This window comes from Phalaenopsis equestris, unplaced genomic scaffold (assembly GCF_001263595.1).
Source record: "Phalaenopsis equestris unplaced genomic scaffold, ASM126359v1 Scaffold000246, whole genome shotgun sequence".
Taxonomy (NCBI): Eukaryota; Viridiplantae; Streptophyta; class Magnoliopsida; order Asparagales; family Orchidaceae; genus Phalaenopsis; species Phalaenopsis equestris.
This window is the reverse complement of record NW_018164688.1, coordinates 85,082-98,371: the sequence shown is the minus strand read 5'-3', so window position 1 is coordinate 98,371 and position 13,290 is coordinate 85,082. Positions and strand designations below refer to the sequence as shown.

Here is a 13,290-nt window from a genome sequence, read left to right as displayed (position 1 = left end):
TTTTGGAACAAAAAAAAATATCAAATTTCTCTTAAATTTTCAAAAAAATGTTGAATTTTTATATTAAATGCATTGTATTCAAGATATCTTACAGCTTCTTTTATAATGCTTTACGAATATCATTTATAATTTTTAAAATTTATATCATAAGATGCAAGATAATAATAAAGATAAAACTGTGTCGCAAGGGTTTGACGATGATTTTGAGCAAAATCAAGAGGGGGATTTGGGATAGAGGATGTCAGGTGAAGTAGACAAGGCTTTCAAGGAAGTGATTACTTTTTTTTTAAGATTTATAAAAAATATTTAAAAAAATAAATTTTATATCAAATTTAAAGGGAAACTTATAATATATATGAGAAATCATTCAAATAATTATTAAATTAAATATATAGTTATTACTAAACATTAGGTTTGAGAGAGGGAAGATTTTTAATATATGATATCATATTTCATAGTTATTAAAAATATAAAGGTGATAGTTTCAAGAAGAGCAAAATTTTTAATGTATAACATGATATTAAATAGTTGTTAAAAATCTATGGAGTGTCTACTCCCCTCAACCACCCTTGGTTCCACCACTGATCATTTGATTGGTGGCTCCTGAATCAATGATTAAAATTTTAAGGAAATTACTTGAGTCATTAAAAATACAAGAGTTCAAGTTTGTACCACTTTGCGCCATAAAACATGACCCAAAAAGAAAATTGAAAGAATTGACAAAGTTTCTTAGTTTATCAATACCTTTTAAGTTAAAAACTCATAGTTAACAAGACAAGTACATCCTTTTGATTAGTCTTCTTTGTTTTTACTATTGCCTCGAAACTTTCCATGAAGTTTTAAACATTTCTTTTTTATATGCCCCCTTTTCATAGCAATTGCACAACATGTAGTATATAAGAAACGAACTTTGTCATTTATGTCGGGAGAATTCAAAGGCAACAAGTCCCTTCAAAGTTCTATGGTTGTAATGGCCAACATTTCAGAATTTGTAGTGTAAATTATTACCAACATTCTTACTTCTTTGATATGGAGAAAATAGGTTCTCTTCTCAATTTAAAAATGAACTTAGTTGAATGGATTATTTAGTCAAATCAAGAAATTAATTAGCTTTTCCAGTTCTACAAAGTATTTGAGAACTGCAGTGTCATCATTCCACTTCATCTTCAGATCTTAGTAGTAATCCAGTTTTATCCAATAAACCTTCATTACATTTAAATATTCAATGATAGGGAGGTTAGCTTAATTGGTGATTGAAAGCTTCATCTTGATCTCATAAAAAAGAGGGACATCTTTAAGTTGACAAGATCCCAAATGACTTTACAATTACTAAAAGCATTTATGGTCCACTGATTTCAAGCACCCTTTTGTCTCATGATCATGACATGATCACAGAATCTCTTTTATCCTAAATTGCAAGCTTTGAGTCTTTTAGGTCCGGAGATGGATCAACAAGAGGATTTTTTCTCTTTCCTTTCAAAAAGATATTCACAATTCAAGAATGCTTCAAGTAATTTCTTTCTTCAAATGATAAGAGATTTTTACCATCCAAATTTTCCTTTACCCCAATTTTCACCACTAATAATGGTTACTATTTAGAAGAGAAGTCAAAAGAAACAAACAACCAGGAAAATAACAATGAAAGATAGAAAAAGTAACGCCTATCATACAAAAGGAAAAAATAAAGATCAGCTTTAATCTTTGATACCACATAAAAAAAATGGCTTAAAAAATTATTTTTTATTCCCTCAATGGATATTCATACACAAAATTATCGAAAGGTAATTAGAAACTACTAGTTACAAAAATAAATTAAAATATTAAAACAGTTGTCTAAAAACTTTATATCTTGGCTTAATGGAGAAGGGAACAATCCATGGCACTCACTTTTTCAGGTTACGTAAATGAATTCATGTGATGTCATTCTAATTCTCCTAGAAGGTGTTTAGGAAGCGAATTTGCAAGGAGGTGATTGTGGGATGCCAGGGAAAGCTAATATACAAGTTTGACGGCATTTGGACGGGCAAAAGCATCATTCGACAATTGCCCCTACCGAAGACAATAAAGAGATACATGTTGGGTAGTGTGGAGCCCGGTCCACTTCCTTGATTTGGCGGTGTCGGCACTTACAGAAATTATTCGAATTTGATTTCTTTCATTATTCTCTTGCAAATAAATTCCTTGTTGCCTCTCTCACCTAAAATTCCCGCCTCCTGTTTCGCTAAATATAAAAAAGCTTTTGATTTTGGTTGTCACTAACTGTTCGGATCTACTCCCTTTGCTTCCGTGGTTTTGCTTACGGAAGAAGAGGGGAATCACAAGGCTGACGATTCTCCATTGGTGGCTTACGGGAAGAAGAAATCAATGGCAAGGCTCAGCTCTTCCCAGTTATCTTTGGCTAAGGCTCTCAGGTAGAAAGAGAGAGAGAGGAAGAGAGTATTCTTGCAATCGTCGAGGCGATCGACGACGGTGTAATCCTCGATGTAATAAAATCCTCTACAATTCTCGTGGACGTAGACAGTTTGTCGAACCATATAAAATTTGTGTATGCTTGCCTGTGCGATTTTCTCGTTCCAATTTCGCTTTATTGTCTTCGCTTTTTCCACAACAATACAAGGGTTGAGGAAAGTAACCACTTGTTCCATAGCAAATACAAACACAACACTTACAAAGGGAAGAGGAACTAACACTACTAATGAAGGAAATTAAATATTAAAACCATCATAATACTCAAACAAAGCAAAAGTTTCTAAAAGATAAAAATACCACCTACAAAGTTTTCTACTAGGAAATAATCTAATTGGAAATAAGGAAATAGGAAATAGACAAATATGAAATATAGAAATAGAAAATATGCTAAGAAAGAAAAAAAACTCTTGCTGAATTTGATAATTAGATTGAGAGTTCGGTCACCCATAATCGTGGTACGCATATTCAATGGCAGATTCTGAGGCAGATGGAATCCGGCATCGCAGGATCGAGTCCCCGAACTATGGAAGAATGCAATCGCGGGACTGGGGGTTCTGCAGAAAGCCCATGCATCACCACACCACTCCAACTTAAGTACATGAATCAGTGGCACATGTTTTTCTTTTTCTAGCGCAGGAATCAATATCAATTTTCATTATCTATTAAGAATTATTAATACTTTCAATACAGAATACAAACTAAAATGAGAATGACCTGTTAAAACTATTAATATGGCAAGAAGCTGAATATAGAGAGAGAGAGAGAGGAATGAGGGAAAAGAGACTATGAAACCCAATCCCCAAAATTACCACACCGTAATCAATATTGCTTAAATAAACACCAAAAAAAATGAAAGGGTTGACAATGAAGTTTATAGCATTAATCAACATATATCTGGCCAAATAAGTCCAAAAAGGTTACTTAGTATGATGAGCATAACAAGCAACATCTCGGCGTTCCAAAAAAAAAAAAAAAAGTTAGGAACGTTTTTCGTGGAAAATATAAGTCGAAACATCCTAAATATTTGGGAAATTTGTATAAGTTTACCGAGGAATAACCGCGAAGAGTACACGCAAGGGTTAATGCTTACATATTTCTCCAGTTCACGAGTTCTCCACAAAAGTTGCTCTCTCAAGTGATTATTCTCATCCAACTACAGAAATAAAAAATAGTATAGGGTTAAAATGTAATCCTAAAACTTGCATTAAAAAAGTAAATTAGAAATTTGATATTAAAGCTACAAATCTTCACTCGTCTAATTTTAAGGAGACTTAATAGGTTTACTGAAATTACTAGAAGAGCATAAATTATATTAAATAAAAATAAATTTGAATATTTAAACTTAAGCAAACAACTTTAATCAGATTTTCAAAACGTTCGGAGATTTTAGACTAATGTAACCTTTTAACTAGTCCATCAAGCTATGCAGCAAAATAAGTATATTAAGTGCTTAAAAACAGCATAATACTCCAAAAGAAATCTATGAAAAATGCTGGGCTTTCGCTACTTTACTCCTTTCATAACAGAAATTAAATTAGTTTACGTGATTAGGTATCTAACATCATTTGGTAAATAAAGATTTCCTGAAGGTAACCACTGTAAAGAATGCCACAAGAGATTGTCATGCACCTAAATTCATTGCCTCACTGCAACCCAACAAAAAAAAGACCTCCAACTAAGTTATATAAATAAGACCTAAATTCATTGCCTCACTGCAAACCAATAAAAAAAATTTAGGTCAACATCATGTTCAGGTCCCAAGTAAAACAGCACTGATATATGTACCGGCTTTTCAACATTTGCACATAAATGTACCGTTTCATGGACTGCAACAAAAAATCATAAATAACGAAATGTGCCAAGCAAATTGTTTCAAAATGAAGAATCCTCGTGTTCAAATTGTTTCATAGGTGATTAAAAATCAAAAACCAATGAAAGATTGTCATGGAGTGAGCACAAGAAAAGGATCATAACAAGTGGATTTGAAAAACTTTATGCTCCTATATTTCACCCACAATGCCTGCTAGTTACGTAAACTTGTGTGATCACTGTTTGCCACAAAATCTTTCTAAAAGCACGAAGTAGGGGCATGCATCATACATGCAGCTAACCTTCACGATTTCATAAAAGGTCCCACTAAGTTCTCTAGCAGAGTTAATCGGTATCCAAGGAAAAAAATGCACTAATCGGCTCTCTGACAGAAAATATTCACTAAAGTCTAGAAGACCTTTTCTTTTTCTAAGTAGTAGACGCAAGAAGGCACCAAGGTGCAACCTGATTAAGATTTAGGTAAATTCACATATGTAGCACACAATTCTTATGCATTTACATGTCTCACAAGTCACACCTAAACTTTCATATTTACATAGATTGCACTTTGGTGCTTTAAACTATGCATGAAAAGGTGAATATTACTCTTAAAAATTAGTAATAGTAATATTAAATATTTGAGTACCATGTGTGTAAATATGAAAGTTTAGGAGTGAGATATGAAAATACATAAGCATTGTGTGCTATGTTTGTAAATGACCCTAAGATTTATGTCATCTAACTTATATTTTGTCATATTTGACGATGAGGAGACATTACTAATAGGTGTTTGACCTAGACAGCATTTGCAACATACAAAACAGTATAACACAGCAGCAGCAACCTACAAAACAGTCAATCACAGCAACAACAATAACAACAACAACAACAACAAGCCTTTATCTCACTAAAGTGGGGTCAACACCATGAATCATTTTTCTCCATTGTGTCCTATTGGTGTCATATTTTCATTTAATTCTAATAAATTAGATCATTTTTAGACAACACACCCAAGATTTTTTGAGTCTATCTCTACCTTTCTTAACATAAGTTGAATCTAAAACATTTACTCTTCTAACTGGATTGTCAGATGGTTGACATTTGGTCAATTCGCGACGGAGATGGAGCAAGTGAGAAAATGAGACATAAATACCTGTAATTCGCTTCCTAGTAGGATCTGATAAATCCATATTTACGTTGCAGAAGAGATGGAACGGGAAGAAACAAACAGAACAGGAGAGATTAGACTTTAATGGAGAGTTGGATGTGGTTTTACTTTTTTTGGTGTTTGACAAGATTTAAGTGAAATCCATGATTAAATCCTATTAAAAGTGTGCTATCAAACATCCCCTAAGTACATTTTTGTCACTTTTTTAATAGTATTTGTTAATTTATCTCACATATAATTAACTTCTTCAAGAACATCCCAAATCGAAGTTTACTAAAAAAATAATCTTATGGGTTGTTTAGGAGCCCCCATTCAGGGAAAAAATTTGCGTGTGATAGACGTACGCAGCGCTGCGTACGATACTGGGGTTATACAGAGGGTACAAGGGGGTTACATCCGCGGTATAACCCCTTGTAATCTCCCTGTAACCTAAAATAAGTTTCGTGTTTCTGTTATCATATATTAAGAATTTATTAGTAGGCTACAGGTAAGTTACAGAAGGCTACAGAGAGGTTACAAGAGGTTATACCGCAGATGTAACCCCCTTGTACCATCGGCATAACCTCAATATCGTACGCAGCGTTGCGTATGTCTATCGCACGCAAAATTTTTCCCCCATTTAGGATGTCAAACAGACAAAGCTATGGTGCAATGTCGCAACGCCCCAAACGGACGTTTAATTCTATGACAATGTTTTATTGTGTTTTTTTAATTTCCAACTACTCATCATAAAATCAATATATAATAATCGATACTGAGTACTAAAATTTTCACTTGAAATAACCTTACAATATTTGCATTCTCGACAATCTTTTTTCTCATAATAAAATAATCGAATTGTATTTTATTAGATTCATTCTTACATGTAAAAATAGGATTATTTTTTTAAATAAAATATTAGCAATAAAAAAATCATAACCTAAAGTAAAATATAATATGGTTTTATTTCTTCATCAATCACTTGAAAACTCTAGCCACCATGAATATTTATAAAATTTTACATCACACTATCAACATGCCCATTTAAATATCCTCCAATAAAATCTTTTTCTTCAAGAGGTATCAATTGTATTGATTCTTCTAAGTCATTCCAAAATTTTTCTTTTGAACATATATCTAAACCTACTTGAGCAGCATAAGCATTTATAACATTAAAAATTTTAGTGTCAGCAATAATTTTAGAGACATAATTCTATTACAAATTTTATTAAACTTTACATTATTGCTCCTACATTTCTAGTGTGAATTTCACTTGAATATCAAAAGTTAAAACATAAGTTATCAATCCTCAGTCTTTTCTTCAAACCTTCTAGTTCATTGAATGCATAAGACATTTATTTTTTTACGAACCATAAAATCTACTAATTCAATTAATTTACCTATGAGAGTACCTATAATCTAAAATCTTATTATAATATTAGTTTCATTGACTAACTTCTTTTCTCATATCTATCTGTAATGTCAAAATTCTTGTTTATTTAACACTACAACCGAGTGCGGTGTAGAGGCCCTTGCACACTTTTCATTATATTTAAGTCATACGGTACATCGCTTCCAGTGGACGTCTTAGTATTTACACAATGACTTAAAGAATTTATGTCATGAGATTTTTCGATAACAATTTTACGTTGGTTGTCGAATACTTAATGCAACTCTCCACTTTCGGCATTCGGGGCTTAGGACCCGCCAATGACAGTGTTCAATCACAACAAAAAATAAACATTTATAATGATTTATTACTAGTTTTTTTAACACAATTCACTCCCCGTCTGAACCATGATAATCTCATTTCAACTAATCAATACCATCATCATCCAAAACTTTAAAGCTAACAATATTATATGACATGTTAAAGGAAAATAAGCATCATATTTATAAAAGTCCCAAACTATACGAAGCCAAGAAAAACAAGAAGGTAACCACTAGAAAAAGTAACTATGATTGTCACAAATAAAAGTTCTAACTCTTGATATGTTCCTCTTAATCTACAGCAATTTAAATACAAAAATCTGAACTCTAAAATAGCTTAATTACATACAATCATACATAATTTCATTCCTAACACATCACTTAACAAAATAATAGATAAAACAAATCTATCTGCACAAAATTTTCTTAAAAATAAATTACGACACTTAAATTTCATATCGTTAAAAATACATGAAATGTCAAGATCTGATGTCAAGAAAGTATTCAATTTTAGTTCCATGTTTTTCAATCAAAAAAAATGATAATTCAATCAAATAGCTAAACAGAGTATTATGTCTACTAAATTGCTCTAAAAATACCCATCATCATCAACAACAACAAGTCTTTATCCCACAAATCGGGGTCCACTAGATGAATCCTTTTCCTCCATTGTGTTATGATGAGTGTCATATTTTAATTTAATTCTAATATATTAAGATCATTTTTTATACAATATGTCCATATGTCCAAGTCTTTTTAGGTCTATCTTTTTAACATCAGTCAAAATTAAAAAGTCTACTCTCCTAACTAGATCATTTCGGATCATCAGATGGTCGACAATTAATGTGACCAAACCATCTAAGACGATTATCTCTAATTTTGTCAACCACCGGAGCTACACCAACCCTATCACGGAAATATTCATTTTACATTTTGTCTCAAAGAGTCAAGCCACCACCCAAGCATTCTCATCTCCACAACATTTGATTTAGTTTAATGTTTCTCTTTTAAAGGCCAACATTCTGCACCATAGAGCATTACAGGTCTCACCACCATCTTGTAAAATTTTTATTTTTTCCTTTCAATATAAGCGATTCTTTTTTATCACACAATAAGTCTGAAGCATTCCTCCATTTTAACCAACCAACTTGACTTCTACTAATAACATCCTCATCTATATCACCATCCCTCTAATCAAATCATTAAAATTTTTACACATTTTAATGATTTGATCACACATAATTACAACTCTTCCACCAGAGCTACTACTAAGATTACATTCCAAGTATTTAGTTTTAGTTCTCCTCTAACAAAGGCCTTTAGATTCCGATGTAGCCCTCCATAATTCAAATTTTCTTGAATTTTTTTCTCTAATCTTATCCACAAAAAGGGTATCATCAGCGAAAAGCATACATCAACGTACATCCTCCTGTAAATGTCCAGCAAGCGCATCCATAACCAAAGCAAAAAGATATGAGTTTAAACTCAATACCTAATGTAATCCAACGGAAATAGGAAAATACTTCGTCAATCCTCCTGTTCGAACACAAGTAACAGCTCTACTATACTTATCTTTAATGGCTTGAATATAAGTCATATCAACACTTTTTTTTTCTAAAACACTCCAAAGGACTTCTCTTGAAATCTTATCATAAGCTTTTTCTAAATCAATAAAAATCATATGTAGATCATTCTTTATCTCTTTGTACTTCTCCATCAAACCTCTCAATAAATGTATAGCTTCCATAGTAGATCTGTCCGGCATAAATCCAAAGTGATTATGAGAAATCTTTGTATTATGTCTTAACCTATGTTCAATAACCCTCTCCCATAGTTTTAAAGTACGACATATCAACTTAATTCCTCTATAATTAACACACTCTTGAGCATCCCCTTTATTATTAAATATGGATACCAAAATACTATTCCTCTATTCCTTAAGCATTTTTTTAGTTTTTAAAATAACATTAAAGAGTTTATTAATCCAAGAAACTCTCAAATCTCCTAAATATTTACACACATCAATGAGTATATCATCAGGTCCTGTTGATATCCCACACTTGATTTTCCTTAAAGACTTTTTAACTTTTTTTCAACTAATGCGACAGTAAAATTAAAAAAAACTTTATTATAATTAACGATATTACCATCACTATGATCGATCATATTTTCGAAAACTTCATTGAAAATTTTATTAAAATAGATCACCCATCTATGTTGAATATTTTCTTATAAGAAAAACAATTTTTAATTTCATGTTTAATACACTTTACTTTTTTTCCTCTTTTTAAGGCTAATTTATACATATATTTTTCACCCTTTTTAGTATTTATCATATTATAAAAAGTATTAAAACCAGAATTTTTAGCGTCACAAATTGTTCTCTTAAACTCACTACCAGCCAACTTATATTTTTTTTAATTCTCTAAGCTTTTACATTCAAACTATTTTTTATAAAACTTCTTATATTTTATATTTTCTTGCACATTATCAATTCATCAATAACTATTTTTTTTATGCTCCAAGTAAAACTTTTGTCACTTATTTAATAATGTTTGTTACTTTATCCCACATAGAATTTTTTTTTCATGAACATCCCAAATTTTGAAATCTTGAAGTTTACTTATAAAAATAATTTTATTTATATTTTTTAAGTGTCTTCATCTAATTTTATGATAATGATTCCTAATATTATTTATCTGAAGACTCTTCATCATAAAATCTAAAACTAATAATCGATGTTGAGTACTTAAATTTTCACTTGACATGACTTTACAATCTTTACATTCTCAATGATCTCGTCTTCTCATAAAAAAATAATCAATTTATGTTTTATTAAATCCATTCTTATAAGTAATAATATGCTCATCTCTTTTGTTTAATAAAGTATTAGTAAAAATAAAATTATACGCTAAAGCAAAATCTAATATAACTCTGCATTTTTCTTTGATCACTGCAAAACAGTGGTCACCATGAATATTTCTAAAATTTTCAAGCACTACCCACATGTCCATTTAAATCTCCTTATTTCTTCAAAAGGTATCATTTAAATTAATTCTTTTACTTCATTCTAATTTTTTTTAACTTATATCTAAACCTACAGATGAGCATAAGCACTTATAACATTAAAAACTTTAGTATCAATAACAATCTTAAGGACTATAATTTCATCTCTAATTATAATAATTTTTACAAAAGTAGATTTAATTTTTACAAAATTATCTTTTAAACTCTTATCTATAATTACACATATATCATTTCTAGTGCGGCTCCTACCTGAATACCAAAATTTAAAACCTAAGTTAATCAACCTCCTTAGTCTTTTATCTAACCCATTTAATTTCTTGAACAGAAAAAATATTTATCTTCATATGAACAATAATATCAACTAATTCCATTAATTTACCTGTGAGAGTAATTATATTCCAAGATTTTATCCTAATATTAATTTCATGGACTAACTTCTTAACCTGCATTCGTCCGTAAAGTGGGAACTCGTGCTTATTTGACACTACACCCGGACGTCGATGAAGCGGCTCTTGCACGTTTTTCACTGTATTCAGGTCATACAGTGTGTCGCTTGCAGAAAACGCCCTAGCATTTACACAAGGATTTAAAAGATTCATGTCATAATTTTTTTATAAATTTTACACTGGTTGTCAACTACTTAACACAAACTTCCACTTTTCACATTCGAGACTTGCAACCCAACAATGGCAATGTTAATCCATCGATAACTAATTTTGATTTAAAAAATCATTAGTGTCATAATATGCAAAACAATACCCCCTAGATTTCTATATAATTTGATTATGCATCCCTCCTATGTCAAGGTTTTTTTGTTGTTTATATTTGCAAACCTGGTTTGAAATTAATGCATCAGTTCATCGAAAGGAATGACACCTTTGTGATGGTTAAATTTATTGCTCTCTGTACACAAGACCTAAACTACAAATTGAATTTCTTTGACTAATAAGTGTGACTAACTTTACCTTGTACTAGTACACTTTCATTTATCATAGCATTCGTTCCACATTATTCGGTTGAAAATTAAGTTAACCACTAAGTTTAAGCTACAATATCTCACAATTCAGTTTACACAATTTAAACTTATCCCATTGAACTTTCCAAAGCATGCCTGCTAAGCTAGAATTAACCTTCCATAATATATAGTTAGAATTTGAAGTTGCCCTCTTTGTAAAAATAGCTTTTTAGCTGATCTAGAAAAAAAATGTGCTATCATAAACAATTAAAACTTCCAAAATAATGTTTATTGAGCATATGGTTTTGTATATATTACTCATTCAGCTTGAATTCACATATCAATTTGTCATAGTGAAGTTCGTGAATACAAAGCTCTAATTTCAACCATGAGATGATGGATCACAGGTGAATTTGGCTGATAAAATAGGGTGGTGTATTCTCTGGTAAGATAGTGAGGTGGGCAACAAACAAAATATAATTTAACCAAAAGCTTCTCTCCCAAAGACTCCCTTACTCCGGAGACCGCATGTTATTCTAGAATCATTGGAGATTCGAATTTCAATTTAAAAAATCTCAAATCACAACCACCTACCTCTTAAACATGTATGTTAACATGAAAGTTTAGGTGAGAAATATGCAAATACATAAGAATTGTGTGCTATGAATGTAAATATCCCTAATAGTTAGCCTATTCAAATGTATCATTAATAGCATCATCTGGAAAGTCTATCTAAAAAACCCAAAAAAAACCAACAAGCATCTTATATCATAAATCCTCATTGAATTTGAGATGCTTAAATCACACAACTTACACTCTAAATTGAGTGATATAATCCTTTTGCCTACTTTAACATGCAAATCCTAGCATTACCATATATTGACGTTATTCCCATTCCAACTAAATAAAAACTTCTTCACAGTCCGTTAATAATGTACTTTTCTCGCAACGCTAATGGCGTTAATCCAAAAGATGTGTGGTGGACAACCTCCAACTTTGCGTTCACTATCATCACTGCTAGCTGCGTAAAACCCAAGCTACATTTCTCCTCAATAAGCTAAGCAAAAAGAGAGTAACAATCGCCATTTTTTAAATTTCTCGAGCAGCTATCGAGAAACCAAATATGAAAAATCAGCGACATGAGTCAACAAAGTCAGTTCAAAAGCTCCCGAAGAGAAAGCAGCTTACTTGTTGTTTGATGGTGCTCTCAGCGTCTTCCATGGCCTTCATAACTTGGAATAGGCCGCCTTTAGAGGGATCGCCCATGCCAAGTGCCGATAACTGCTCAGCTAGCTCATCAGTGGCAGGGTCCGCCGGTGTGTTCCACGAAGGCCTTGGTTCTCGACCGGAGGCGGCATCCTTCAACTGGTTACTGTCAAACACACCCATGTCGGAGATTGCAGACTGACGGTAGCGACGGAAGGGAATACAATTCAGAGATTAGGTTCCATCAAGAGTCCAATCTCGCCAAATAAATGATCGCAGCATGCAAGAATATGACCGACACCAGTGCCAGATTGGGTCGCTCGGGCCTCTATACGCCGTGACGCCGTCACCACCCCGAAGACGACGAGGTACTTGGTCGAGGCTTCCGGCCGAAAGAAAACAGAAGCCGGCAAGCTCGCCGACGGCTCCAGTCGACGGCACAAAAGAGAGATGCCGGTCACACGGAAGAAGGAGCTACGCCAAACTCAAGCTCCACGCGAGAAGCCAAAAGAAGGTGCCGTCCCCCGGCGGACTCGCCGGTGGAGGTAGCCAGCGAAGGGGAGTGCGGCGCACCTGCCGAACAATCCGAAAAGGGGACGACTAGGGCATCGTCAAATCCGGCAAGGGAGACCCCTTGGGCTGCTTACCGGCGGAGAGGAGTGAGGCTGGTCGTTTTCGGCCGTCGAGGGTGAAGGGAGACGCCGAGCGCGTTAGCCCCGAATGAGGCTGCTAGGGCAGGAACATGTTCCCGAGTAAGGAAGGAAGCCGCTGTTCTGGGACCGGAGGCGAGGGCGCCGGTAGAAAGGCCGGCGAGGCCGAGGCGTCCCCGGCAGCCAGGCGAGCGGAGCGAGTGAGAGGGGGTGCGGCCGACGCGAGATGGAACGGGGTCGGCGTGCCCCAGATCGCGCGTATGGGGGGGGGAGAGGTCGCCGGAGAGAACCGTCGGCGGGAGTGCCGGAGGCCGCGG

At 33.5% G+C, this 13,290-nt stretch overlaps 1 protein-coding gene across 10 annotated transcripts in view; it reads right to left on the bottom strand.

The window, feature by feature from the left end:
* Positions 1-12,821, bottom strand: part of LOC110024098 — a 93,976-nt gene extending 81,155 nt beyond the window's left edge. For 9 of the 10 annotated variants that reach the window (XM_020723847.1, XM_020723849.1, XM_020723853.1 and 6 more), the window contains exons 1-2: positions 12,306-12,821; positions 3,560-3,622 (exon numbers count right to left, since the gene is read on the bottom strand). In XM_020723847.1, coding sequence (XP_020579506.1) covers positions 3,560-3,622; positions 12,306-12,506 — 264 coding nt within the window. In that variant the 5' untranslated portion in view covers positions 12,507-12,821. Of the gene's footprint in view, positions 1-2,913; positions 3,024-3,559; positions 3,623-12,305 lie in introns of those variants that run through there. The other variant, XM_020723855.1, reaches the window with a different exon arrangement.
* Positions 12,822-13,290: the final 469 nt, after the last annotated feature.